The following is a 26212-nucleotide window of genomic DNA, read 5'->3' as shown; positions in this document are numbered from 1 at the left end:
TTCGGGTTAGCAGGATTATTCAGTGGAAATATGATCCAGAAGGCTGTTATTACCATTGCTAAGAAAAACAATGCTATTCAAAAAAATAAGTATGTTTTCCTACAAAATTTTAGACTGACTCTAGTCCATTGTAAATTTTTGACGAAAATTTGATGTTTTTTAGAGTAAAATACTAAAAAAAATGTCGGAAAATGATCATAATGTTCCAATGCAAAAATCAATTATGAACCTTCAATCATAAGCAACAATTTTCGAAAAGAATTTTTTTTTGATGATTTTCCAACAGATGCAAATAGAAATCCGATGAATATATGTAGTCTTCCTCCTTTTTATAACCGCTAGAAGATTTAGAGAAATAATGTCAAAAAGATATCCAACTTTAAAAGTAGATTAATGTTAAATGTCAAAAAGATTTTGAGAAAATTTATTGATTTGAGTAAGCTATAATTGCCTTGTCATAATGATCTTGAGTGGGAGCAAATTTAGAGCAAAGAATTATAATGTTTTTTAATCTTCTAAACTCATACGACTTCGGAATTTTTTTAATCTGGATGCATATGTAGTTTTTAAACTCAGTTATATGCATGAAATCATGTCATATTTAATTCTAACTACACTAACCAATTGAGTTAGCTATCAAGTTGGTCAGCATCATCACGAGAATTAGCGGGCATGTTCAAAGCTAAGGTGCATGGAATCGGAAGCGGGTATGTGGAAGTGGAAGCGTTTGGAAGCGTGGGAGCGAGTTTTTTAAAAAATTTAAGAAACGGGTACGAGTTGGAAGCGTGTACATATCAAATATATATATATATATATATATTATAAATTACCAAACATAACATCATTATTATAAAAGATATTACAATCATGAAAAATAAATAATAAAACCTAGTCCTTAGCCCTTATATAACATTGTAATCGGATAATACGGTAAATATTGTAGTAGTGTAGTGGCAAGTAAGCATTTTAGGTAGTGTGAGGTCTACGTTATGAATCCTACAAAACACAATACAAACTTTTTTCTTAAAAATACGAGGGGCAAATTAGTAATTCCATCGAAAAGTCTTCTTCCTCCCCTAAGACCCTAAGGGCGCTGTTTCGTTCTCTGCACTTTCTCCATGTTTTTTTCGATCATTACCAAATACCAAGTCTAACAACGCTTCCTAACTACTTTCCCCACGCTTTCACTCGGAAGCTTACGATTCCAAGCCGATTCCGGACGATTCCGCTCCCGTTTCCGATTCTGGAGCAAGAATCGACACCTCTTCGACGATTCCGTACAGCGTAGGTTCAAAGAATTGTTTGATTCATCACAATACACTTTGCAAGTGGTCATTTATTAACTGTCAATGTCATTTCTGAATTTCAATAATAATTTTAGGATGTAATGGAAAAATCTATTATATATGTATATTTTTATTATATTAAATAACATAAGATTTACTCATATGACACAAATTTTTACCTAGTATATACATTTCATACTAAAGTAAATATATGTATAAAGTAATAAATTAAAATTATTTTTATACACATCTTTAAAATAAATTATTAGATATAAAACTTCAGTTAATTTTGATAGAAAATTAAAGACTCTTGTTAGACAAAAACAACTCTTAAATAATTAAATATATATATATATATGTATAGTAATCGTTATCGTTAATAACAACTAGGTATACCACGCATATATGCGTGGGTTTGTATTAGTTATGTTAATTTATTTTAGTTTATGTAATAATCATAAAACTATGAGGATTTTCTCAGAAGATTTTTTAATAATTTTTTAAAAAATAGTATTTCTGAAAAGTGGTATTGAAAAAGATGTGTTTTTGAAATTCTCCTTAAAAATACATATATAACAAACAAATTTCCTAAATGTCTATAATACACTTTATTTATTCAAATCATAAAAATATACCAGTTATGTAAAAAATATTGTTAATGATAAAAATAAAAATTTACGATGATATTCAAAATTTACCTAAAACATTTAATAATTAAATTGCAAAATTATTTTTGAAGTATCAATTAAATCTATTTCCTATAAATTCATATGAAATGCAATTAAAAATCTAAATATTAATTTAATTTTTAATCTCTTTTATATTCACCTTAATTTAAGCTATATTTCTAGGTTAAATTCTAATGATTTCCTCTTTCTAGTAAAATTTTGGAAATGGAATATCAAATTGTTTTTTTATATATAAAATCATTAAATTTCAAAATTTTGAATTAAATAGACATGATAATGATCTTTTATTTATTTATACTTTGGATCAACTAAATATAATGATGAGTATACAAATTCTCAAAAAAAAAATGGAGGTAAGAGATAGTTAAAAATTTTGATTTAATAATTCTATTATATGTTTATTTTGTTAAAACATTGCATACTTTTAAAACAAAAATAAATATACATGAATAAAGATGATTTCTTTAGCTTGATTCCCTCATTGAGCTTTGATCGAAATTAGTATTGTTGAATCTGCATCGATAATTGTTTTTTACAGCCACCAAAATTTTATTATACATATGTAATTAAAAATTAAAAATAATAAGAAGAGAAAGAAGGAAGGAAGAAATACATAAAAACAAAGAAATAAAACTGTGATAAATCTAACAAAATATATAATCATACTCTTACCATGAGTTTTGAACCCATGCAAGAACATAAACAAAACAAATAAAAAAGTAGAATTTGAGATATGGTGAATGATAATGTGAGAATAGTTACTTAGGATTTCAAGGGATCAAAGTTACATTTCTAAAATAATTTAATTGGAGGAGTTACAATTATTATTTATAATGTATTTGAATGAGAATGAATGGAAAAAATAGTCAATTCATAATTTATGTAATTTCAGTTACAATTTAGTAGTAAAGTGTGGACTTAACATATATATTAATGTATATTATTATTACATTTTTATTTAATTAAAAATAAATATTATTTTTTAGAAATTAAATGCTAAATAGACTAATAAGGAGAGAGTGAAACTTTACTTTTATGTATATGATTCCTGATGAACTTGGTGATGGACAAAAAATTCTTAAATTTCAATAATTTTATCATATTTTTCATAATTTGACGTTTATAGTTTTTTTTTGGTAATTAACTTCTATATTATTACCAACCCTATTTTAATAATTTGAATTGATTAATACTAACTAAAAACCAATTTGCTTCGTTTATATAGTTTTTTTTGTGTTAAATATGTAAATATCATTTAAAATGAAATTAGAGGCTTTACAAAAGAGTAGCTTCTACCACAAAAGTAGGCGAAAAAAAATATAAAAACAATGGACCGGAGTCTAACAAAATATGTCAAAATTAGTTGGATCTTTATCAATTAACAACTTATCAACAATTAAAAAAAAAAATCAGAAAAATATGTAAGTCGTAAAAGGGTCATTATAAGTTATAAAACCGACCAACGAGTTAGTAAATTAACGGATCTAAACGGGTTTATCACTAAACATGGAGGGTATTAATGGGCAGGGACGTGTTTTAACATCACTATTCACTAATATTCTCACCTTCTGATGCTTGTCTGACACCCTCCCTCTGTTTCATTACCACAGGATTTGCTTCACTGTACTAATGTACTATAGTAATACATATTTTTATATTTAGTGGTCTTAGACTAAACACACGTTACAAGCATATTGAGTGTAAATATCAATGATATTCGATAACGAGAATATATTGGAAACAGAGAAGACATATGAGCTTTCAAATCTGTTGCATGAATCTCCTATGATCTTCTTCGCTCCGGGGCAAACACATTGGCGTGACATTTTGTCAAATAAGCAAAATTCAGACATGGAGGTAAAGGCGGTACACACATGCCTTTCCTTAAGAGATCTCCAAGGTCAAGTCTTTGCAATGTCATCACAACTTTAGTTGCTTTCCAAACAAACATGAGAAGACCTTTAGATGTCACAAAAAGGGTACCAGGTTTGTAACCAGGATACCGGAAACCATAACCCTTCGCAGTACCTTCTCCTTCGTAAGAATTCTCAAATTCTTCTCCATTTGTTTCGAAAGGAAAAAGCTCAAAGGAAGGCGAATCAATCTTTATAACAAACATTGCAGATCCATTAGGATGCATTCCGTAGTGAGTTCCTTCTAGTATTTTTGTCCCTATAAGAAGCCTATCAGTACCATCTTGAGACTGTTCATAAGAGAGCATCAGTAGAAAAAGAGCCTTTCCGGGTTTATCTTCGGTAAATGTTCCCCGTGGCCAACCAAAAGTTCCTCCCCACAAGCCTGCATACTCTTCACTAGCGATGGGATTCTTAACTGGTAGCTTATAAAGTGCAAAACAGGTTTCGTCCATGTTTGGCCAACCTTGATAAGAAGACAGCTTAATTTTGGAAGCTTTGAGACTAAGGCCTAGTGAATCACCAAAGCTAAGAAATCTTTGGAGATTCCAAGGTCTAGTCTCACTTCTTGAAGAAGACGTCTTCTTCGAAGAACTAGACCTCCCAAGAATTTGCTTTATACCACTTCTGAAATACCTACTTAAGCTCTTCTTTTGTGTACCCTGTATCTGATTCCCAGCATCCATGTTGCGGATATCAACATCAAAACCAAGTTCCTTCCACGATTTGTTTATGTCTACCTGATTTGCAATACTTATACACTCATCCTCCAGGTTCATGTGATTCCAGTCTCCACCAAACTTATGCATTTTAAGAAGCATGGTTCTGCGTTCCAACAACACCGCTTCATCATCTTTCGACGTAGGAAATAACCTCTCACTTGACAGATCAGGTACAGGTATACCAACAGTGCTTGTCACTATGTGAAGCAAATTCCTTCTATAACTAAAAGGTAGACTACGAAATGGAAACCGAACCTCTGTCTCTCCCAACAACACAGTCTCCTCTCGCCTCGGCTCAACCTCAAGTAAAAGCACATTACAACTCTTCTCAATACCCACAACGAAACCAGGGTGCACGCAGCAGTTGAGTTTTCCGTCTCTTCCATGGAGGAAAAACTTGGCAGAGCCATCAGAACCACAAATAACCTCAAACACGGGTGACCACATAACACAAGCCTCCTCAATCCCCAAAGGACCAACCTCTTGTGGAATAATCCGGCACCCAACAACAGATAAGAAACCAGGCATCACATAAACAACATTCCCAAGTTCAGGGTTTTGATGAACCCAAATACCAACAAGAGGCTTCACCACATCAACAAGAAACCTACAAAGCGCCTTGTAACAAGAGACCTCAACTCGCCATTGGACAATTTCAGATAAAGGAAGAACCTTTGCAACATCACATTGCACAAACCAGATATTCTCTGAATCCACAACCTCACAGAGACTTTTGCAGCATAAGCTTAGATTACAAATGTCTCTTGGAGAAACAAAACGAGCGATAATAGCAATTACATCGTCTGGAACAGACAGAAGCAAGCAAGGACCAAATGATTCTGACCCTAAATTGCCGTTCCTCATCTATTATCAAAAATCAAGTTGGCAACAAAATCACTACAAAGCTAAAACCCAAAATATATTATGACACTCAAAAACCAAAATTGACTGTAAAAGGTCTTACCTGATTCATACTTTGAAGATAAAAAAAACGCAGCTTTGGGATTAGCTTAACAAGTATCAGAGTCTTGGGTTTGAATCAGATCGCTTTTTCGTAAAAAAAGAATCAAACTTTTCAATTACCCACAAAAGCAGAGCTTAATGGGAATCAAATTGTAGAAGAAAAACGAAGAAATCGCTACCTAAGAAGAGGAAGACATTGGTCTTTCGTTGACTACACTGTTCAAGTCTTCTTACTGATTCTTTTTCACTAAATATTAAAAACTTCAGGGACTAGTTTGAAAGAATATAATAATTTGCAAAAGGAAAAATTGGTAACGTACTACGTTTTTTTCAGATCTTTTTCGGTCATCTGATTCTTCCTCCAAAACACACCACAACGAGACCGGCTCGTAAATAACATTGGGCCTTTATTATTGATACAAGTAAGCCCATTATGAAATATATAACCCCATTAAATTTTTCTTTTTTATTTGGTCAAACTGTCAAAGAATCATTTTTATTTTCATCAAAGTTTAAAACTTTAAATTTAGTTGTATCTAAAATAAAAAACAAGAATTAACGAACGTTACCATTCACAAAATACATGCTAGTTTTTTTTTTAAGTATATTAAAAGAAAGAAGAATTAACGTACGATTCACAAAGATCTAAAAAAACGCACGTTACCATTTTTCCTACTTTTGGGATTTTTATTTTGTTGACGTTACTTAGGTGTTTTTGAGTCAAAACACCAACTAAATGACATACTGACAGTATGTAAGAAAACGTCATCATATTTTTAGTCAATGGAGTTTTGCTCTAATCAACATTTCCAATGATAGAGTTAACGTAACGGATTAATTAGTAGTTTTTTCACACTTTTAATCATTTAAAACGATTTGTAACGTACAATAAAACATGTGTCAAAGACTCAAAACGCCAATTTCGAAACAAACTTAAATGTGTGGTCTATTGTCGTTTCTGGTCGGGTTGGGGTTAACGAACCGGGTGGTTGCTATAGATGGGCCAAATCCTATAAGTTGTTTTGAGTACGTCTGTTACTTGTGAAAGAAGCAACACATCATTCCTTTTGGGGGAAACATTTCAAATCAGATTTATACAAGGAATAGAGAGACGTTGGATTTATAAATTGAAATGCATAGATTCGAATACTTTTTGAATTAGATCATGCTATAACATATACTATATTGAAATTACATATGTGGCTTTTCTACATTAAGATCTTGTTAACTGCTAATTTGTTCCTTAATGCCATAATTGCTTTATTGTGTGTGAGCTTCAGATCTGTTGTAGATTTGTTTATCTTCGACCACTGGATAAACACGTTGGTGGGAATTTTTGTCTTTAAAAGCTCTCCTAGATCAAGTCTTTGCAATGTCAACACAACTCATTTCTTTAAGCAAATTTCCAGACATGGAGCCAGAGGTGATACACACACTCATTTCTTTAAGAGCTCTCCTAGATCAAGTCTTTGCAATGTCTACACAACTCTACTTGCTTTATCCTAGAATAAATTGCAAGTTCGAATCTCACTGCTCAAGAAGACACATGTTTCTTTGATGAGCTAGACCTTTTCCTAGAATATGCTTATTGCCACTTCTAAGATACCTACTTCTAAGGCTCTTCCTTTGTGTACTTCCTAACGCAACGTCCATGTTGCGAAAATCACAACCATATAACCGATCGTCTTCTCGTCCATGCAACATCCATATATTTAACTTAATTAAATTAATGTTACTCAACTCATCATCCTCCAGGTTCCTGTGATTCCAAATGTCACAAAATTTGTGCATTGTAAGGAGCATATGGCTCATTGGCTATGCGTTCTAACAGCACCGATCATCTTCCGACCTCGGAAATAACCATCACTTGATAGACAAGATAAACGTAAGACCTGCATGGCTTGCAACTATATATATATATATATCAAGTAAATTCCTTCGAGCACTAACGTCTAGATTGCCAAATGTTTAGGATACATATCATGATTTCATTACCTCAATATCTTCGTACCTTGTTTGTATCTCATTCTATATGTAAGCTTCGTACCATGTCCAAAATGAACTCCTGCTCTCATCATCTCTTGTTTGTATCTCATTCTATATGTAGCTTAACCTAGAGTCTCCCTCTCTAGAATGTATATATATGAATGTATAACCAGCCTCTGCAATATATGAGAAATACATAGCTTACATAGTTACATGGTATCAAAGCTTAATCGATACTCTTACAAAAAAAATTCTTTTTCCCTGACAGCGTCGCCTCCTCTGTTCTCTTCTTTAGATCTCTCCTCTTCTCTATCGTGTCCTTCAGATATCTTCATTCTCATCTCATCTTCTCTTCTCACCATGGCTGCAAACGCTGAAACCGTAGACACGACTGACGACCCAGCCCTTCTCAACATCAACATGACGAACATCAAGAAACTAACCTCCACAAACTACACATGACAATGGAGTCTCCAGGTTCATTCTCTAGTTGACGGCTACGATCTTGCTTGCTACATCGATGGCACATACACAGAACCTCTCTTTCTTTGACAACAACATACTCTATATATCAGATAAAACAAGATCACAATTTACAAAGCAGACCTCAATCGGAATCAGTAGAAAATAGAAAACGAGAAATATTGGTCTTTTGGTTTGAAGTTTGAGACTTAGAGACAATCTGTTAAAGTCTTCTTATTTGCTTCTTTCACTAAACATTTTAAAAAATCAGTGACTCGTTTGAAATAAGATGTGTGTGATAGAAGCAAATTCTCTTATACACTACACTACCATATTTTAATTTAAACTAATCTCTAAGCTTGAAAAAGTTCTATATATATAAACACTTCATACTACTTGCGAGTCATGGAATTTGTTTTGAAATTCGGGGCTGTAAATCGGGAAAAATATTGTTTGACGGTAACTGCATTTTGCAAAATTGATCCAAATAGACAATACAAATTAACTTCTTCTTTTTTTACTTTTGATGATAAAAAAAAAACCACTGAAGCAAGATTCATCTACAAAAATAGATAAACTTGTCCCAAAATAGCAAATACATTATACGAAGCAAGAATCATCTAATTACAAAGCATTGATGATATTTGAGCTTTAATTAGAGCACGCCGGCGACGCCATAGATCAAGGGGGATAAATTGAGATCCATCACCTCTTGCGCTGTCTAGCAAGTTCTTCGTATAGCTATACCAAAACAAGAAAAAAAAAATGATGACATTAGATTTGCATTTATCTATATATGCAGCTGTGTTGTGTACGTAATAGAATCAATTTATGTTTGTAGAGAAAGAGAGTAAGTACCGATATCTCCTTAAACTTGGATTTAGGCTTTTGGTCTTTAGGCACACTCTTTTGGTTTTGGTTGTCCAGTATTAGATGGTATGCAACTGTAGAATAAAAAACAATGTCAAAATGAAACTTCATACTGACGCAAGAACTTGGTTTTTCTTGACACTATCAGAGTATAAATGTTATTATCATATCAAAACACTCATTACCTCATTTTTGACTTTATCGACAAGAGACGCAAGAACTTGGTTTCTATCAAATCCTATGTCGACCACTTTCTGGACTATCTCCTCCTCAATCTGGAAATAATCATCAATACGAAATTTTCAATAAATTCTTATAAATGATGTTATATCATGTTAACTACATGATAAATGTTCTAACCTTGTTAGCTTGTTCTGTTGTAGCTAATGGAGGATTAGCAAGACAAGGAGGAAGATTCTTGTTGAACCAAGGATGCTGACGAATCTCAGGAATGGTGATTCTCGTCAGCGGATCAACCATAAGTATCTTTGCTATCAAATCTCTAGCAAGAGGTGATAAATGATCTGGGATATCATATGATCCTCTCTAAAACACACACACACACACAAAAAAAAACATAATTATCTAGACTATACAAAGCATGTATAAACAGATGATTTTATATTTATGAACAAGCTAATTGTCTATTAATACCTTTATTTTATCGAATAGAACCTGAATCTTTACTTCGTTGAATGGAAGAGAACCGCATAAGAGAGCATATAGTATCACTCCAGAGCTCCATACATCTACTCCTGGTCCAGAATATGGTGTTCCTTTAATAACCTGTATAACAATTTTGGGATATGATTAATTGACTGACACTTATAAGTTAATGAAGTACAAGAACGATTAATATGTTGAACTTTTTTTTCCAAATTAATATAATATACCTCAGGAGCAGCATAGTTAGGGCTCCCACAGTTTGTCTTTAAAACGTTGCCATCTTCCATGATATTGCTTAGTCCAAAATCAACAATCTTAATGTTGCAGTCTGTATCCATAAGCACATTCTCTGGCTTTAGATCTCGGTGGACGACTCTGTTGTGATGACAATGTTCTACACCAGATATGATCTGAATACAGTATATATGTTACCAATCAAATAAAATTATATATATGATGTCTTAATTACAAACTGTTTAATTTGAAAAGGAGAGAATATTATCAAACCTGTTGAAAGAGATGTCGAGAGCTTGGTCTTCTGGTAATCTACCGTTCTCTGTAATAAAGTCAAACAGCTCGCCAGATTTCACATATTCCATTACAACGTATATGTAATCAGGCGTCTCTATTACTTCATACTGACGGATGATGTTGGGATGCTTCAACAATCGGAGTATTCTGATCTCCCTGTGCACTACAAAAGAGAAAACAAAAGAAAATTAGAGATAATTAATAATAATATTATCAACCATAATAATACATTTTACCCCTTAATAATAATAATTTATGGGAATGATCGATATTAATAAATAGTATTTCCGCTTTGGGATATATATCTATATATCATCCCTTTCCCTAACTTAATCCAAAAGACAAAGAAACATTTCTTTTTGTTGTACTAAAAAACAATTTAGTCATGGCGATAATCGGTATTACTAAGTAATATCTCCGCTTTGGAATCTATATATCGAGTAGGAGTGATAGAAGAAAAGAAGTATATATAACAAATTCAACATAAATCTTTTGTGTCAGCTTTTCAAGATTTAATATGAAAATTATTAGCAACAATCCATTCAAAAAAAAAATTATCAAGAGCATAAAATCATTGAATATATACCTTTCACGTCTACCTCCCTGTCTTTAAGCTTAAGACGATTCAAGATTTTGATAGCAACACGGTGTCCAGTAGCTAAATGCACTGCTAATTTAACTTTCGCAAAAGACCCATGTCCGATAGTTTTACCAACTCTATAATTTGGTAAAACCATTGCCTTCTTACTGGTAGATTTCTTGGATGACCCCTCCATTTCACTGTAGTTAGGAAATCTGCAGTATAAAAAAAAAAGTCACACTTGTTAAGTCGTATATCACGGTTATAATGAACAATCTAGAGTAAACCAATATAGTGAAGCTAACTAGAAAAACTAACAGAATCGTGAATTTCCCAAATCAGAATCATATTAATTAGTGTGTGCTATAGGTAGTTTCACTGATTAAACTGAAATCAGTGATAAGCAAATATGAACACTTACAAGAAAAAAATTGTGCCTCTAGAGAAAAGATGAAAATAAGATAAGCAAAGAATAGCTTTGTCCATGAACACATATATATTAACTTGGTTGTTTTGTTTTCTTCTTGCTTTGCTGAGTCACACTGTTGACCGAAAAATAAAAATTCACACTTTTTTCATGTAATCACAATTAACCAGTAAATTAATTTCCACACTCCACGCCAAAAATATTAATTTCTGTTTCACCTTAAAAGTATAAAATGCCTAAATATAATAATAAAATATTAATTATATTAGTACAATATATGGTTAATAGAATCTTTTTTACTCAATACCATATACATTTTTCTATAAAAACAAAATTGCAATTAATGTAGTGGGTCGTTTCGTTTGACTGACTATACAATTTGTATTTCGGTTGACAGACTATAAACAACACTAATATGTCTATATAATGTTTGTTCAGATATTTTTAAAAAAAAATTAGTTTGAATTATATTAATTAGCTAAATTATTATGATTCTAAGTTTATAATGAAAAAAAAAATCTTACTTTTAGAAAAGAAGGAAAAAATATGACAACCTATTTTATACAGAAAATAATGTACATTACCTTAGAGACATCTTAAATTTTATAAATTTATTTGATAAATATTTAAAAAAGAAATTGATAAATATTTTCTTTTATGAACTCATTAAGAAAACTTGAAAAAAAATCTTAAATCAATTACGGAGATAGCAAACACATAAGCTTCTTTATAACCCTCAAAATACTAATCCCAATTAAATTGAATAAGAAAATTTAGCAAAATATAGTAATAAATCGAAATAATTTATATATATATAATTGGCTTTTCTCTCTTCTCCTTCCTCCATCTCATCAATTTTTATTTTCCATTTTAATAAATTAATTCACATCATCAAAGAACATAAAATCTAAAGTTAATGCATCAATTAATTCACTCATTTGTGTAATATTTTATTATTATTAAAAACAATCATTTTAAATAATAATTTAAACTAAAATATAAACCAAACAAAATGAAAAAAATACAGTAAAAAAAATATCAAAGTAAAATATGAATAGAGATTAAATAAACAAATATATATATATATAACAAAAAAAGGAGAAAATATCAATCAAGTGCTCAAAAATTAAAATAATATATATTTAAGAAAAATGTAGAAGGTTAATTGAAATAAAATATATTAAAGAAAACCTATTCTGAACATCACACATACCAAAAAAAATATAGTGAAAAATACTAAGAAGGAATTTGAAAAAGCTAATTGTAATAAAAACAATTACATAGTAGTGGCAGATTGTATAATTTTAATTAAACTTTTTAAAAAAAATCTATGTTTTGATAAATACACATATTTAAAAGTTAGAGTAATCTTATGAGTTTGTAGATTTAGGAGAATCAAAATAAAAGAATATTATATAGACCATAGTAGACTATAAATATTTTAAAGTAAAAAAATTATATATGTGAACATAAATTTTCTTTCGTCAAACAGTTAAGATAAAATGTAATATTTTATGTTTATAGAAAAAATGTCCAATTATGAGTTTCATTACTAGGAAGCACAATTTACGTGTAGTATATAACATTGTTAAAGAAACTTTGCGACAAATGGTAGGTATATTCTCTAAATTGTTTTACGTCTACGTTAGTAAGTAATGACCACTCATCCGATAAAGAAAAAGAGTATTGGAAGATGAAAAATAGTTATGATATGTCTTCATAATCAATATATTAAGTGAGATAGTAGAATGTACAAAGGAAGTATATGCAAGAGATGACGAATGTATACCGGAAAATAAAGAAAGAATTAATTGTGAAAAATTGTTAAAAGAAATAGATAAGTTATATATCAATTCCATGCAGAAGTGGAAGCTCTAATTAGGGCAATGAGGTGTATGATTGGAGCGGATAATGAGAATGTTGTTTTTTCACGGACTGTTCTGACCTGGTGAAGATGGTGTCTTCGCCTCTCGAGTGGCCCGCTTTCAAGACATATTTAGATGAGATTTAGGTAGATAAGGAAGAATTACTGTCATTTTCTTTAGTCTTGATTCCCCATTCACAGAATGGTATGGCAGACAAGCTGGCGCGTCGTGATAGAGTAGAGTCGCAACAAACTACCTATGTAAACGTTTTTCCCACCAATTGGTTCATTTGAGTCAATCTTGTATTTTGTTGTCAAAAAAAAAAAAAGTTATATATCAATTAATAAAATAAATTTGACATCTATAGAAATATATTTTTATATTAAATAATTATAATCGTATTTAACATTTGTATTGATAATAAAAAAATTATAGTCTCTCGCAACGCGCGGGTTATAAATCTAGTAAGATATATAACCTTAGTCATCGTCAAATTTATGCATTGTCTCATAAAATAAATGACCATAGAAACTTATTTAAATGAAACTGTATCGATCATATATTTATATTCAGAGAACTTGTTCACGGATGTGTTGCCTAGATATTACGTTTACCCTTTAACGTGAAAGTGTCTATACTCTCTAATGAGCATGGAGAAGGAAGTGTCGTTAGTATTTATGAGTAAGAAAGGTTGTTTGTGCTGAATCTAATAGGAATCAGAAAGAATTCTTATGGTAAAATCGCCTATATAACAGTTCTCATAGTTTGTAATAAATCATAAATCTACACGTTAAAACAAAATAGCTAATATGTTGTTCTTGCAATAACAACTTAATCTTAAATCATTAAATATACATTATTAGTTTGACAAAAACTATCATTTTGAATAAACGTAACTTTTCGGAATAAAATGTACGGAATAATATTGGAAGTAGTATGATGTTGTTTTGTCGACAATCGGATCATAAAAAAATGGAAAAATTGGATTTGTTTTGTTGCAGTAATATGTTTTAAAATGTAATTAAATGTGAATGAAATGTGTATGGTGGGGTATGTGTGTAAATGTATATTAATATAAATAATTAAAAGAATCCTATTATAAAATAAATTAATATAATTGTTTTGTAATCATTAAATCAAAACAAAAAAAGTTATTAAATATCTTTGATGAGTAAAACAAAAATATGCAAACCTAAATAATATTAATATCCATTGGAATTACGTTTGAACATAAAAACATAGTAATAGCAACTGTCTACGAAAATGAAACATAATTGAAGTTTTAAAGAAAGAAATATCCAGATAGTTTTGTTAATGAACTTAAAAAAATGTTTTATAAAGAGTGTCGTGGCACCGCTTATATTTTTATTATTAGTTATCTCATTCTCCTTTTTTTCCGTCTCTTTACAAATATTTTTTTCTTTGATTTATTTCATTGATTTTATCATTCACTAAAACAGAATCTTCGAAAATTTTTGCACATCTAAGATTTAAGATTATTATCAAAGATCTAAGATTTGACCAGGGATATGTTCTGATTATTTCCAAAAATAGGATATCCATAGTGTCAAAATCTACTAAAATCTCAACTACGAAAAAATTAAATCCAGTTCTAGATATGTTAATTTGGATATATGGATTTCAATTTGATATCGTTAAATATGTTAAAAATACACAGTATGATTAGTCCCTTTGTTTGAGGATAAGCAGGTTAGTCCCTGTGTTACTTCTTATGTGTTTTTTTATAATCTTTTTATTTCTTTGTTTTTACTAATTCACGTCTACTAAAATAGTAATCGTTTTCGGGTCCAAGTAAAACCCACTTTACTGTCTTTAAATCTGTTTGGATACACCCTTTATAGTAGGGGCATTATATGGAATTCTAGTTTTTATTATTTTTTTTATCCCTAAGGGCTTCCCAATTAATAATATAGATTATTATCTCCCAACATATTTAGTTAGTTTAGATAATTATAAGATTACCATAGAATTTAATATAAGGTTTTGGACCTTTTGGTTTTGAAAAAAAAAATAAAAAGCTTTGTTTCTCATATAATTTTGTTGTTAATTGAGATATCTTATTATACTTGAACTTTTTTTTTAAAAACGAAAAGCCATGTATATTAAAGTTAATGAAACAAACAAAATTCAGACGTTAATTATAAATATGATTCAATATTAAGAAGGTTTTCCTTTAAATACTTTTGACGTTAACCATGTTACTAACAACAAACAAACAAAATTCAAGTTAATCAAATTGGATTATTGCGATCACGTTAACCAATCAAGCCTTTAATTATGAAAACGGTCCGATTATGGTTCAAATAAGTTATGGTTTGATTTTAGTCATGTCTAGTGTGGAAGTAAGGCATGACTTGCTGATATTGCCAAAATAATTGTTTCTAAGACGAATAATAATCCAAAAATATTTAGAACTAGTAAAAATATTTCCGTTGGCAATCGATCTCTATTAAATAGGATTATTAATCATTAGAGCATGTGCAATGATAATATTATATTTAGTATTTTCTTAATTTTTTGAAGGGTGAGAGAGTCCTACTAAACATGTTCTTATAGTTAATTTACAAATACGAACAAATTTACTTTTCTCATCTCAAAATTTCTATAAAGTATATATTGTTCTTATTTTTGAAGGTCTTTTTACTTTATTTTGTCTAGTAGTATATTTTGAAAATATATATTTGAAGGCCTCCTTTTAGAAGGCCAAATTCAATCTAAATTTTCTTTACAAAAACCATTATGAAGTTTTTTTTTTTGATAACTCAGGCTAAATCCTCAAACTTATGGAAGGTCCAAGACTAAACCATTCTGAAGTTTCTCGTCGAGATTCTGAGTGGCTCAACGTTCGAGATTGAAGTGGATTACAAGGATAAAACAGAAGATCGAGAAGTCTCAAGGTATCCCAGTTTCAAAACAAACCCTTATCGTCGACGGCGTTGTTATTCTTCGAGAGGATCTCAACGTCCAACAATGCCAGATCGTCCACGATTCTCTTCTCCAACTCGACGTGTCTTCTGACGAGAACCCTAATGACAACGGCGACAATCAAATACCCCAAATCGAGAAACCTCCAGAACCGTGGATTTCAGTTGAAGAGCACTTTGAGGGGGAAGGTTGGCCTTTGACAACCGATGAGATCAGAAAGATTTATAGTTATCAGACAAACACAACCCAAGGGATCAATAAGGTTCAAGATTCGCATGTGATGGTAAGAGGCAACAAAAGAGTTTTGACGAGAGTGAAGATTGAGAGCAACGATTTTTAACCAAAAAAAAAAAAAAAGATTGAGAGCAACGGTAACAATGATCAAGTGCTTCAACACAATATTCTCTTGGAAGCCTCCGAAGATGAGAGGTTAATGCACCGTAGATCTTTGGAAATCTTTCATTATTATCGTCAATATATTTATTTTTTTATTTAAAAGTTAGTTTAGATAACTATTGATTATTTTAGATTTTATCTAACGTTTAGGTTTTTCTTTAATAAATAAAAGTCACTTGTTAATATAAAAAGTTTTTTCTGTAACATCATTGATAATACTCAAAAACCATAACTTTTACCACTTTACTAAAACTTCAATGGACATATGAGTACATGACTTGAGAAAGAAAACAAAATCTAACCGAAGCAGAACCCTAACGATAATGGTGTGTTCGTAATTTCTCTTCTTTTTATTTTCCAAATTGATAAAACAAGGAAACTTCAATAACAAGATACATCTAACGAGGCAGAACAACACAATAAAATTGGAAACTTGAATAATAGGTTACATTTAATTCACAACAAAAGAAAAAAAAAAAAAAAAATCCTAACCGACGACATAAGAAGCATTTGCTTTCATTAGATATCGCATGGGGGAATTGGGAAGGATGCAAAAAAGACGGTAGAACAGATCCGGGTCAACTTATCGGGCTAATGGGTCGGATCCAAATGTTTCTCTAAAAACGCTGCGTTTCAACAATCCTATTTGGAGTTGAATTGTAAACAAAATAATGCTTACTAACAATCGTCGGATCATTTTAGTAAAAAGAAAGTATCGACGGTTAAGATTCTTTGATGAGGCTTTTCCCTGACTTTTAAAGTTAGGATATTTCTCGTTCTCCCTCTCTTCACTCTCTTGTTCATTAGTATCTCTCATTGATATTGAAACACCATTGATTCAACTATGGATGTGTTCTTCGAAACTCAGTGTGGTAAAAATTTCGGCATTGAATTGGGTTACTGGGACACAGTGTCGGAGGTCAAAAAGAAGATGGAGAAGTATCAACATATCCCTGTTCTGATACAAACCTTTGTCTTCTAAGGCAACGTTCTTGAAGACCATCTTTATATATATTGGAAAGTGCAAGATTCTACACAACTCTCGAGTTATCGTCTTCGTCTCTCTCCTTACCCTTATAACCCCAACGATCCAGTTCTTCAATCAGAGCAATCTCCAATACCGTCAAACCCAATCGGTGATCTCATATACGGTGGGTGAGGATTTGCCTTTGACAACCGAGGCTGTCTTGAATATTCGACTTTTATTCCCTGTGAAGACCGATGAAATATACGTTCAAGATTCGTCGGTGAGCAAAAACGATCAATCTCCACCGTCAGACGCAGTGAAACAGATCATCATCAACGGTCATCAAGATTCGACTGTGACGGTTCATCAAGAACTTCAAACCGAGCAATCTCCACCGTCAAACTCAGTTAAACTGAAGATTCGCCTCTGAAGGTGAGCAAAAAAAACATGAAGATGATAGTTGAGATCGTTCCCGACCCGTGGCTCAATTAGGTCACAACTTTTTGGATTCAAAGAGAGGCCAGTCTCTAGCAACATAGAACGAAAACGTTACTGTATTGAAGGTTTAACTCTCAGCAGTCTCAGATGATAGCTTTTAGTCTTTCTTGAAGTTTTTTGCTTTGTTCAAAGTTTGTTTTGGGTTTCACAGCTTTCTGCAGAAGACATGTAATTACCGATAAATAACTTTGAGTTGGAACTTTTTGTTATTGAATTACCTCTTGCGTGGTTATCAGCGATCAACCTCTTAGGTCTTAGCTTTAAGTTTCTCTGCATTCTCCAGAAAGATATATTTTCGATCGGATTGTATATAAAATCATACTTTTCACGGAAGGCACAGATCATATCAAACAAATCAATCAGTGTGACTTGAGAAGGTTATTAGAAGTTTAAAATCACAATCTATGAAATATCGAAAAGAGTTTACAAAATTACTAACTCAAGATACAGTAGAGCCGAAGCAGAATCTCAATCACGATGGTTGTGTTTACGAAAATTGATATGCTATAATTATAATCTCAATCAGTAGAGCTTTGCAGTTGTAATATTCTAGGGGTTGAATCCACAGAGACTTATTAATCTTTTGATTATGCTAAATCAAATTATTAAATAAAAAACAATGCAAAAACAGAATTTAAAGGTGTTGTAAACTCAGGGAATTAAAAAGCTAGGCCTAGGGAATTTCTCAGGAATTTATGAAATATTAAATCAATCAATAAATTAGGATTCAAGATCAGATCTAGAACTCTAAACTCTTCTGTAAAATAAATCAGTTCTCACTGCAAATATTATCTAAATTTAAAACCAGAAAATCCAAATCTCTTTGCAAAATTCTAGGTAATAAATCAGCTTTAAAAACAAGTTTAGATTGTTCACAAAATCACTAAATCAAATCTCTTTGTAGGAAGTAATTTTGCTCATCAAAAGGTTTTATCAGGAAAATCAATTATATTCTCATATCAATTTATTTTCCTAGGTATTAATTCTAGGTGATCAATCAAGAATTAATATGAAGAACAACCTAAGATGAATATCTAGAAAGATAAAGAATCCTAAAAATAACAGATCTAATAAATCATAAAAACCCTATGAAACACCCTGAACCTAACAAAAGATCTACTCAGACATGATTAATGAAACAAAAACCATGGATAAAATAGATATCATTAAATTCAAAAGAGAAGAACGAAGGAGTTTAGAAAAGTTTCTCTCAACAGGGCTGAGTTTTTGTTTCTCCCACAAAGCTCTCAAGGTTTTTCTCTCAAAAGGTGGTAGAAAATAAAACTTGAAAATAACTTAGGTCTAAAACAATGATCCAAAAATCCTATTTATATTCCTATAAACGTCTAGGGACTAATGATGCAAATATGGAAGATTTTAAGGCAACTTTGTAAATCTTCAAAACTTGTGCGAAAACTTCTGATTCTTCTGCTGGATGATGCATCGATCGACACCATCACTTGCATCGACCGATGCAAGTCTCTGAACTTGTCTCCCAACTTCACAGCTTAGCCTTAATGCTTGAATGTGCTTCAAATCCTCCTATTTAGCTCAATTATGCTCATATCCATGCTAAATCCTATAAAGACTCAAAAGACTCTAAAAATACCAAAAAATTCTATAAATAAGACTTATATCATGGCTAAAAACACCTAAAAACCATGATATATCAAAAATACAACAGTGTTTTGTTCCAAAGTTCAATCTCGATCCCCTCAGATTGAACGAGAAACTTCTGATCTAATGAATCTCACTATTAAGATAAATTTTAATCGATAAAACGAGGCAGAACAACCTTAAAATAGAAAAACAAAACAACCCTAATAGAAAACTTCAACAACAAGTTACATTTCAATTACATCATCAAGAGGGGGAAAAAATCAAAGAAGTTTAAAGAAGATAAACTGCTAAAAAATTTAGAACTGATATGGAGTATTATTTATATGTAGGTTAGTTTGAAAAATGAATTAATTTTAGAATTTCATAGCTAAATATTTCATGCAGCTGTACCATAACAAAAATATGTGACTAATTCTTTTCTCAACGAAATAGTCAAAACTTTCACTGATTTTTTTTAACCAATTCAAAATTTAGTTGAAAATTAGTCAAAGAAACTTATGAGTTATGACCAAAATATTCGACGCAAAGTGGTCTAATGAACTGATCAGTTACTGACCACATATATAACTGTTTTAAAATGGTAAAAGATTCTCTAATTGTTGACGAACTCAAATGTTTGACAAAACATTTATGAAAAAATTATTTGACAGTGGTCAATATTTACTTACCATATAGACCACTCTGTATCATTGCACCTAGTCAAATATTTTTTTTTAGATTAATTAATATATTACTAATCAACAACTGGTCAATATACTTTTGACCAAACGATGACCACTCTTCAAAGTATCATTTAACCTAAATCTTCTATGACACAAACTCCATCCTACTTCCTCTTCATATATAGACTTCATTTCTCTTCTCCTCCCTTCACATCTCTCACTCTCCCCAAATCCCGATTAGTCTCATCTCCAATGATAAAGTGATATTAAAAACGATCAAGAGGACTGAAAAAAAACCCCAAAAATTAATAAATGTATTTCCTTCTCATCAGGTCCATTATTTGATAAGTTTCCTTAATTAAATTATAGAAAATCATATCCTACATAAATTTTCTTTACAAAGCAATCACTTATTTATCTTCTTTTTATTGTTTTCTCATCGATCAGCTTTTTATCAATACAAATATGAAGTTTCTCGTCGAGATTCTGAGTGGCTCATCTTTCGAGATTGAAGTAGATAACAAACAGAAGATAGAGGAGTCTCAGAGTATTCCTGTTTCGAAACAAACCCTTATCGTCGACGGCATAGTTATTCTTCGAGAGGATCTTAATGTCGAACAGTGCAAGATCGCTCACGATTCTTGTCTCCAGCTCGATCTTTCTTATGACAATAATCCTAATCACAACAACGATCGAGTGCCGCAAACGGAGCAATCAGGTTGCAAACGGCCTAGGAAAGAGGAATAAAATCATGGAAACATCATAAAAAAAAAAAACTCAAGCAAAAATTCTTTGTTATTGTAAATGTCGAATGGGAACCTTCCGAATCTTGCCAGTGTTCTTATGCTTTAAGAGCTTCACAGTACCAGCTCCTCTCTCCTTAGACAAGAAGTACATTCCTCTAAAGTTTTCTGTAGTTGCAATAAGCCATCGATTATCGCTGCACCAAACAACAAAAGATTACGCAACTAAACTAATACTCATCTAAGCTTTTATTGCTTTATTATTTTTAGACTAATAGCTCCTATCATATGATGACATGTGTCAGTGTCACCACTCATTAAGCTCGTCTCCACTGGAAGAGAGTTATATTAAAAACTCGAAATCCTGTGCATCTACTAGCTAGAGTATTACTTAAAGTTACAGAAGTACATTATGCTACATTTAGTACCGTTGGATCAATTTAGTAAGAACGGCTATCTACGGTTTAGATTCTTCGGTGAGGCTTCATTGACTTAAAGGAACACGTCACCAAGAAGGCTAATATGGGCCAAGCCAAAATTCTTGAAATATGATACGTGAATGAAGATGATATAAAAACCAAAATACTGTATGATGAAACTTTCTTTACAAAACAATCACTTTCTCTCTCTCTTGACTCTCTTTTTCAATCTTCACCAGTCGCCATTGATCTTGAAACACCATTGACACAGTTATGAAGTTTCTCGTTCATAATGTTCTTAGTGGCTCATCGTTCGAGATTGAAGTGGATACCAAGGATACATTGTTAGAGGTCAAACAGAAGATCGAGAAGTCTCAAGGTTTCCCAGTTTCGAGACAAACCCTTATCGTCGACGGCATTGTTATTCTTCGAGAGGATCTTAACGTCAAACAATGCGGAATCGTTCACGATTCTCTTCTCCAACTCGACGTATCTTCTGACAAGAACCCTAATCACAACGGCGACGACAGTCAAATGCCGCAAACCGAGCCATCTCCAGCAGCACCGTGGATTCCAGTTGAAGAGTACTTTGAGAGGCAAGGTTGGCCTTTGACATCCGAAGAGATCAAAAAGATTTACAGTTATCGGTCTGAGACATCTCAAGAGATCAACAAGAATCAAATGCTTCATCAAACTAAGCAATCTGAACTGTCAAACTCAGTCAACGAGACCGTTAACATTCAAGATTCGTATGTGAGCAAGAACAGCAACAACAACAACAACAATGGTCAAGTGCCTCCAACGAAGCAATCTCTACAATCAAACTCAGTCAAAGAGATAACTAAGATTCAAAATTCGCCTGTGAAGGTGAGGAAGAGGATGGTAGTATTTGTGTCGCTCTATCCTGGTGAGTGTAAACCTGATATCGTGGCGAATGTGAACCCTACGGATGCCGTGAAAAAACTGAGAGAGGAGATTGTTCAGAGAAGTAGTGATATACAAAAACTGCCTAAAGATGATGGGTATTTCTTTACGCACAAAAAGAGAGTATTGAACGAAGATCTGTCATACGAGTGGAACGGTGTAAAAGACGCGGATACAATTCTGATGGTTCCCAGAGATGTTGCCCAACAGACCAGTAAGATTCAAGATTCACATGTGACGTTTGAGAGAAGCAACAAGAATCAAGTGCTTCATCAAACCAAGCAATCTCCACAGTCATATTCAACAAAGCATATCATCAACAGTTCTCAAGATTCGACTGTAAGGGTTCAACTGCCACAAACGAAGCAATCTCCCGCAGCGTATTTTAACTTCGTCCCGAAGAAGAAGATTAAAGTATTTGTGTTGCCATCTTCTGATGAGTGTAAAGGTGCGAAGAATAGAATTGAGGTGGATGTGAACTTGACGGATCACGTGAAGATACTGAGAAACGTGTTGGCTGAAAGTCAAAGGAGGGGTGACGTAAATCTGCCTCAACAAGGATACTACTTTGAGAGAGAGCAGAAAGTGATGAACGAAGATGAGTCATTCGCGTCGAACGGTTTTACTGGTCCAGCCGATGTAGTTTGGATGTTTCCACGACGTGTTACCATGCAATAGGTCTGTTACTCGTGCCTCTTAACTCACACTTCTTTAGATTCAGAGAAAATGTTCTTTAGACAATTTGTGTATGATACATTCAGCAACAAGAAAAGGTTATGTGGATTTTATCCTATCCGAGGTTTAACGCTGTGTAGACTCCTCTTTAATTTGCTTTTAGTTCTCAGTATTTCTTCAAGTTCTCTTGGTTTTTTCAAAGTTTCCTATCCATTCCACAGCTTTCTGCAAATATTCAAAGATATGAACTCAGACTTGCTGTTATTGATGATTACCTTTTCTTTTGACATTTATGAAATTTCTCAATGATGTTATTAGCTTAAACAGGACATAAAGAGAAATTTACATATACTGTTGAGTAATGCCGATTTTGTATTCAAACCAAGTAAGGAAATCAGAAGACAGTCTAACTAGATGGAATCAGTCTACTTTAGCTAATGGAGATGTTAGGTTAGTACTTAGTTGTTCAAGTGGCATGTAAGACTAAGCTATATAGTCTGTAGTACTATTACTAATTAAGACAAGTGATAGCGTTTGTCTAGTTGTTGGTAAAAAATGAGAGAGAAGATTTAGTTTACTCTTTTTATAAGTTTTGTATGTGTTATATATTGTGTAAAAGACATGAGAACAATGTACTAGTTTGATGTCTCTCAATTCTCTCAAACATTTAAAGCTCGTTTTCTAATAATACTCATCCAATCATACACTTGAAACAGAGAAATGCAGAACAAGAAGAGAACGAACCCTAATTGCAGCAAACAACACAACTTAGAAACACTAGCAAGCAGCACAAGAACAATTCTTTGTGTATCGTTGGATCCATGTTTAGTAATAGCAGCACAAGAGCTCTATGGATGAATAATACATACTGTACTAGCTGAAGAAGCCCACGAGTGTTGTATATGGGCCAGGCTTAAATGAACTCCATTGATATATGAATTATAAATAATACTAAACCGAGTCACACCAAAACCAAACCACTTGATGCAAAAATACAATATCCGATGTAAATAATGGATTATTTCACAATTTGTTTTGGATAAATAAGTTATTTTTCCAAAAGCATCTCTGATTTTTTTAAAGCCCACTTGCATTTAGGAAAATAATAAAAAAGAATAAAAACCAAAAAAACAAAAAAAAACACAAAGTTTTAGAAAAGACGAGATAAGGCTTCAATTATTGTCAATTTTTCAGCTCCATTGTATATTAAAAAATAAAATAAAATTAATAATAATCAAAAATCGTAACGATCGTTAAAACTCAACGTCGGCTTCGTTAGAATTTGTGGTTGTCGAGTGTCGACACAAGTTGGTAACTAAACGGCGTTTAAAGTGGTTGCATCAGGCACAAGAGTCGTGTTTATCAACTCAAAGCACAAAAATATATCCCTTATATATTAGGATGTTATATTTTTAGTACATTTTTGAAACTTATTTAATAATGTAGTTCACTATTTGTAATTGGAAAAGTAGAGTATGTAAGAAAGAAAGTAATAGAGATAGAAATTTGAGTGGGCCAGAGAGTTGTGTGTTAGATTACTTAATAACCCCATGCATGGTTTAGTGGAAGAAAGAGGAGAGAGAGACGCAAGAGGAGAGAAGAAAGGAAGCAGAAAAGTTGAAAGTGGGCCAGGAAGGATCTATAATTTTGCTTTTATGTTTCTTTCTCTTTCTATATATATTATTTCTTTTTAATCATGTATAATTTTTTTTAGAAAATTTCTTAGATACAGAAAAATCTATATTTTTTTCTTTACAATTTAATATAAATTTTGTTTAATATTTTTAAATATATTATATTATCCGTATATTATTTTAAGTGTATAGATGTCTGTACACATTATTAAAAGTACACATGTCTGTACACATTATTAAAAATACAAATGTCTGTACACTTAAAATAATATACGGATTAAACAAATTACATCTGTACACTTGATAATGTGTACATACATCTGTACACATTATTAAGAGTACAGATGTCTATATACTTAAAATAGTGTATGGATTGAGCAAAAAATATTGTCCAAAATACATTAATTTTCTGTGTAAATAGGTTATATAAAATTAAAATTGCTAATAATTGTTGAAAGTTATAGTAGCATAGTGGTTAAAGCGGTTCAGTTTACTACATTGTTGTGGATTCAAACCACACTAGATGCTAATTTAAAATTTTGTTTAAATTAGTGGATAAATTTGTAATTACACTCATGGCTTCTTCTTTCCAGCAAAACCCTAACGCTGCCGCCGATGGTTGTAATTTTTTTTTTGCTTATAGTTTTTTCTTTAAACTTAACCAAAATTCATAAATCTATCATTAACGTAGAAATTTATAACCAAATTCGATGTTTAACATGGTTTTTCTCTTGGTATCAGTCATTTTCAAGGAGGAATGGAAGAAAAGTGATTGAAAAAAAAATTGAATTATTGAAGAAAAGATCAGGAGATGAAAATTAGTTTGTTGGAGAAGGTGATGGACTAAGAGATAGAAGAAGAACAAAGCTTGCTAATCATTTGGGATTTAAAGGAGGATTCTTTAATTCTTTAATCTTTCTCAATTAAACTTTTGTGATCTACCATTTTGGCAAATTGTGTAATCATGAATGAATCAGAGAAATCATTATCTTTGGCTTGGTTTAGCGGAGAAGACGATGAAAACAAAAAAATAAAGAAAAGAATAACTTTTATTTTATGAAAATTATTTGTAAAATGCTCAATGGCATGAAATGTAATTTTGAATGCTATTGAATGACAAAAAAGGGAGTGAAACAGAGCCAAATAGTGGTCAACGTGGTTTCTTGTAATTATAAATAGTGAACGTAATAGTTTTCTAATTATGTTTGTAAAACATATGTATTTTCCAATTATCTCTATATATTAATAGAAAAGTACTATTTTGAAAAGCTGATGTGTCACCACTAAAAAGCTGGAGACATATTTAGCTATTTACTCTCATTTTTATTTATTATTTACAGTTACATGTTATTGTATTTTTTACAAAAATAATAATAATAAGAAAACAAATATGTTATTCTTAAAAATGATTTATTGAAATGCATGTGGATTATTCGCGGATCTCACGAATTCAAGCGGGACGAATACAAAGACATTTTGCAGCACAAAATATTTAAATTTGTTGCGGGATGGCTTAGCGGACGGGTTTGATCCGGTTAACAATTTTATTTAAATCATCCGGTTCATGAAATTTCAGTTTTTTTTTACGAATTTTATCTGATTTGATAGTTAAAGATTTTAATAGAAATCTAATCGTTCACTAATTCGGTTCACATTCGATCTAGATTCATCATCATGTCAATCTAAAATTTATGGTGAAACGATTACTATTTTAAATTTTTATAAACTTAATGAATTCAAACCAATAGAAGTTTGTATTCTATATGTT

General features: G+C 31.6%; 1 protein-coding gene and 3 pseudogenes across 2 annotated transcripts; 2 read left to right on the top strand and 2 right to left on the bottom strand.

The window, feature by feature from the left end:
* Window positions 1-3610: 3610 nt before the first annotated feature.
* Window positions 3611-5829, bottom strand: LOC104724302 (F-box protein At5g39450). Its single transcript, XM_010442763.3, has 2 exons — window positions 5575-5829; window positions 3611-5474 (listed from the first exon to the last, which is right to left on the bottom strand). The coding sequence occupies exons 1-2, from the start codon at window positions 5581-5583 to the stop codon at window positions 3759-3761; spliced, it is 1725 nt and encodes a 574-aa protein (XP_010441065.2). The 5' UTR covers window positions 5584-5829; the 3' UTR covers window positions 3611-3758.
* Window positions 5830-7798: 1969 nt separating this feature from the next.
* On the bottom strand, window positions 7799-10877 carry LOC104724300 (SNF1-related protein kinase catalytic subunit alpha KIN12-like; annotated as a pseudogene). Its single transcript, XR_015571366.1, has 9 exons — window positions 10675-10877; window positions 10065-10251; window positions 9785-9967; window positions 9546-9677; window positions 9252-9437; window positions 9077-9166; window positions 8880-9032; window positions 8731-8762; window positions 7799-7964 (listed from the first exon to the last, which is right to left on the bottom strand). The product of XR_015571366.1 is annotated as an SNF1-related protein kinase catalytic subunit alpha KIN12-like (transcript).
* A 4431-nt stretch (window positions 10878-15308) lies between these two features.
* LOC104728365 (ubiquitin domain-containing protein 7SL RNA1-like) lies at window positions 15309-16255 on the top strand (annotated as a pseudogene).
* Window positions 16256-17146: 891 nt separating this feature from the next.
* On the top strand, window positions 17147-17699 carry LOC109127352 (uncharacterized; annotated as a pseudogene).
* The last annotated feature ends 8513 nt before the right edge of the window (window positions 17700-26212 follow it).

Source organism: Camelina sativa, chromosome 11 (assembly GCF_030686135.1).
Source record: "Camelina sativa cultivar CO46 ecotype springtype chromosome 11, ASM3068613v1".
NCBI classification, from domain to species: Eukaryota; Viridiplantae; Streptophyta; class Magnoliopsida; order Brassicales; family Brassicaceae; genus Camelina; species Camelina sativa.
Note: the sequence above shows the minus strand (reverse complement) of the source record. Positions and strands in the feature narration are given on the sequence as shown.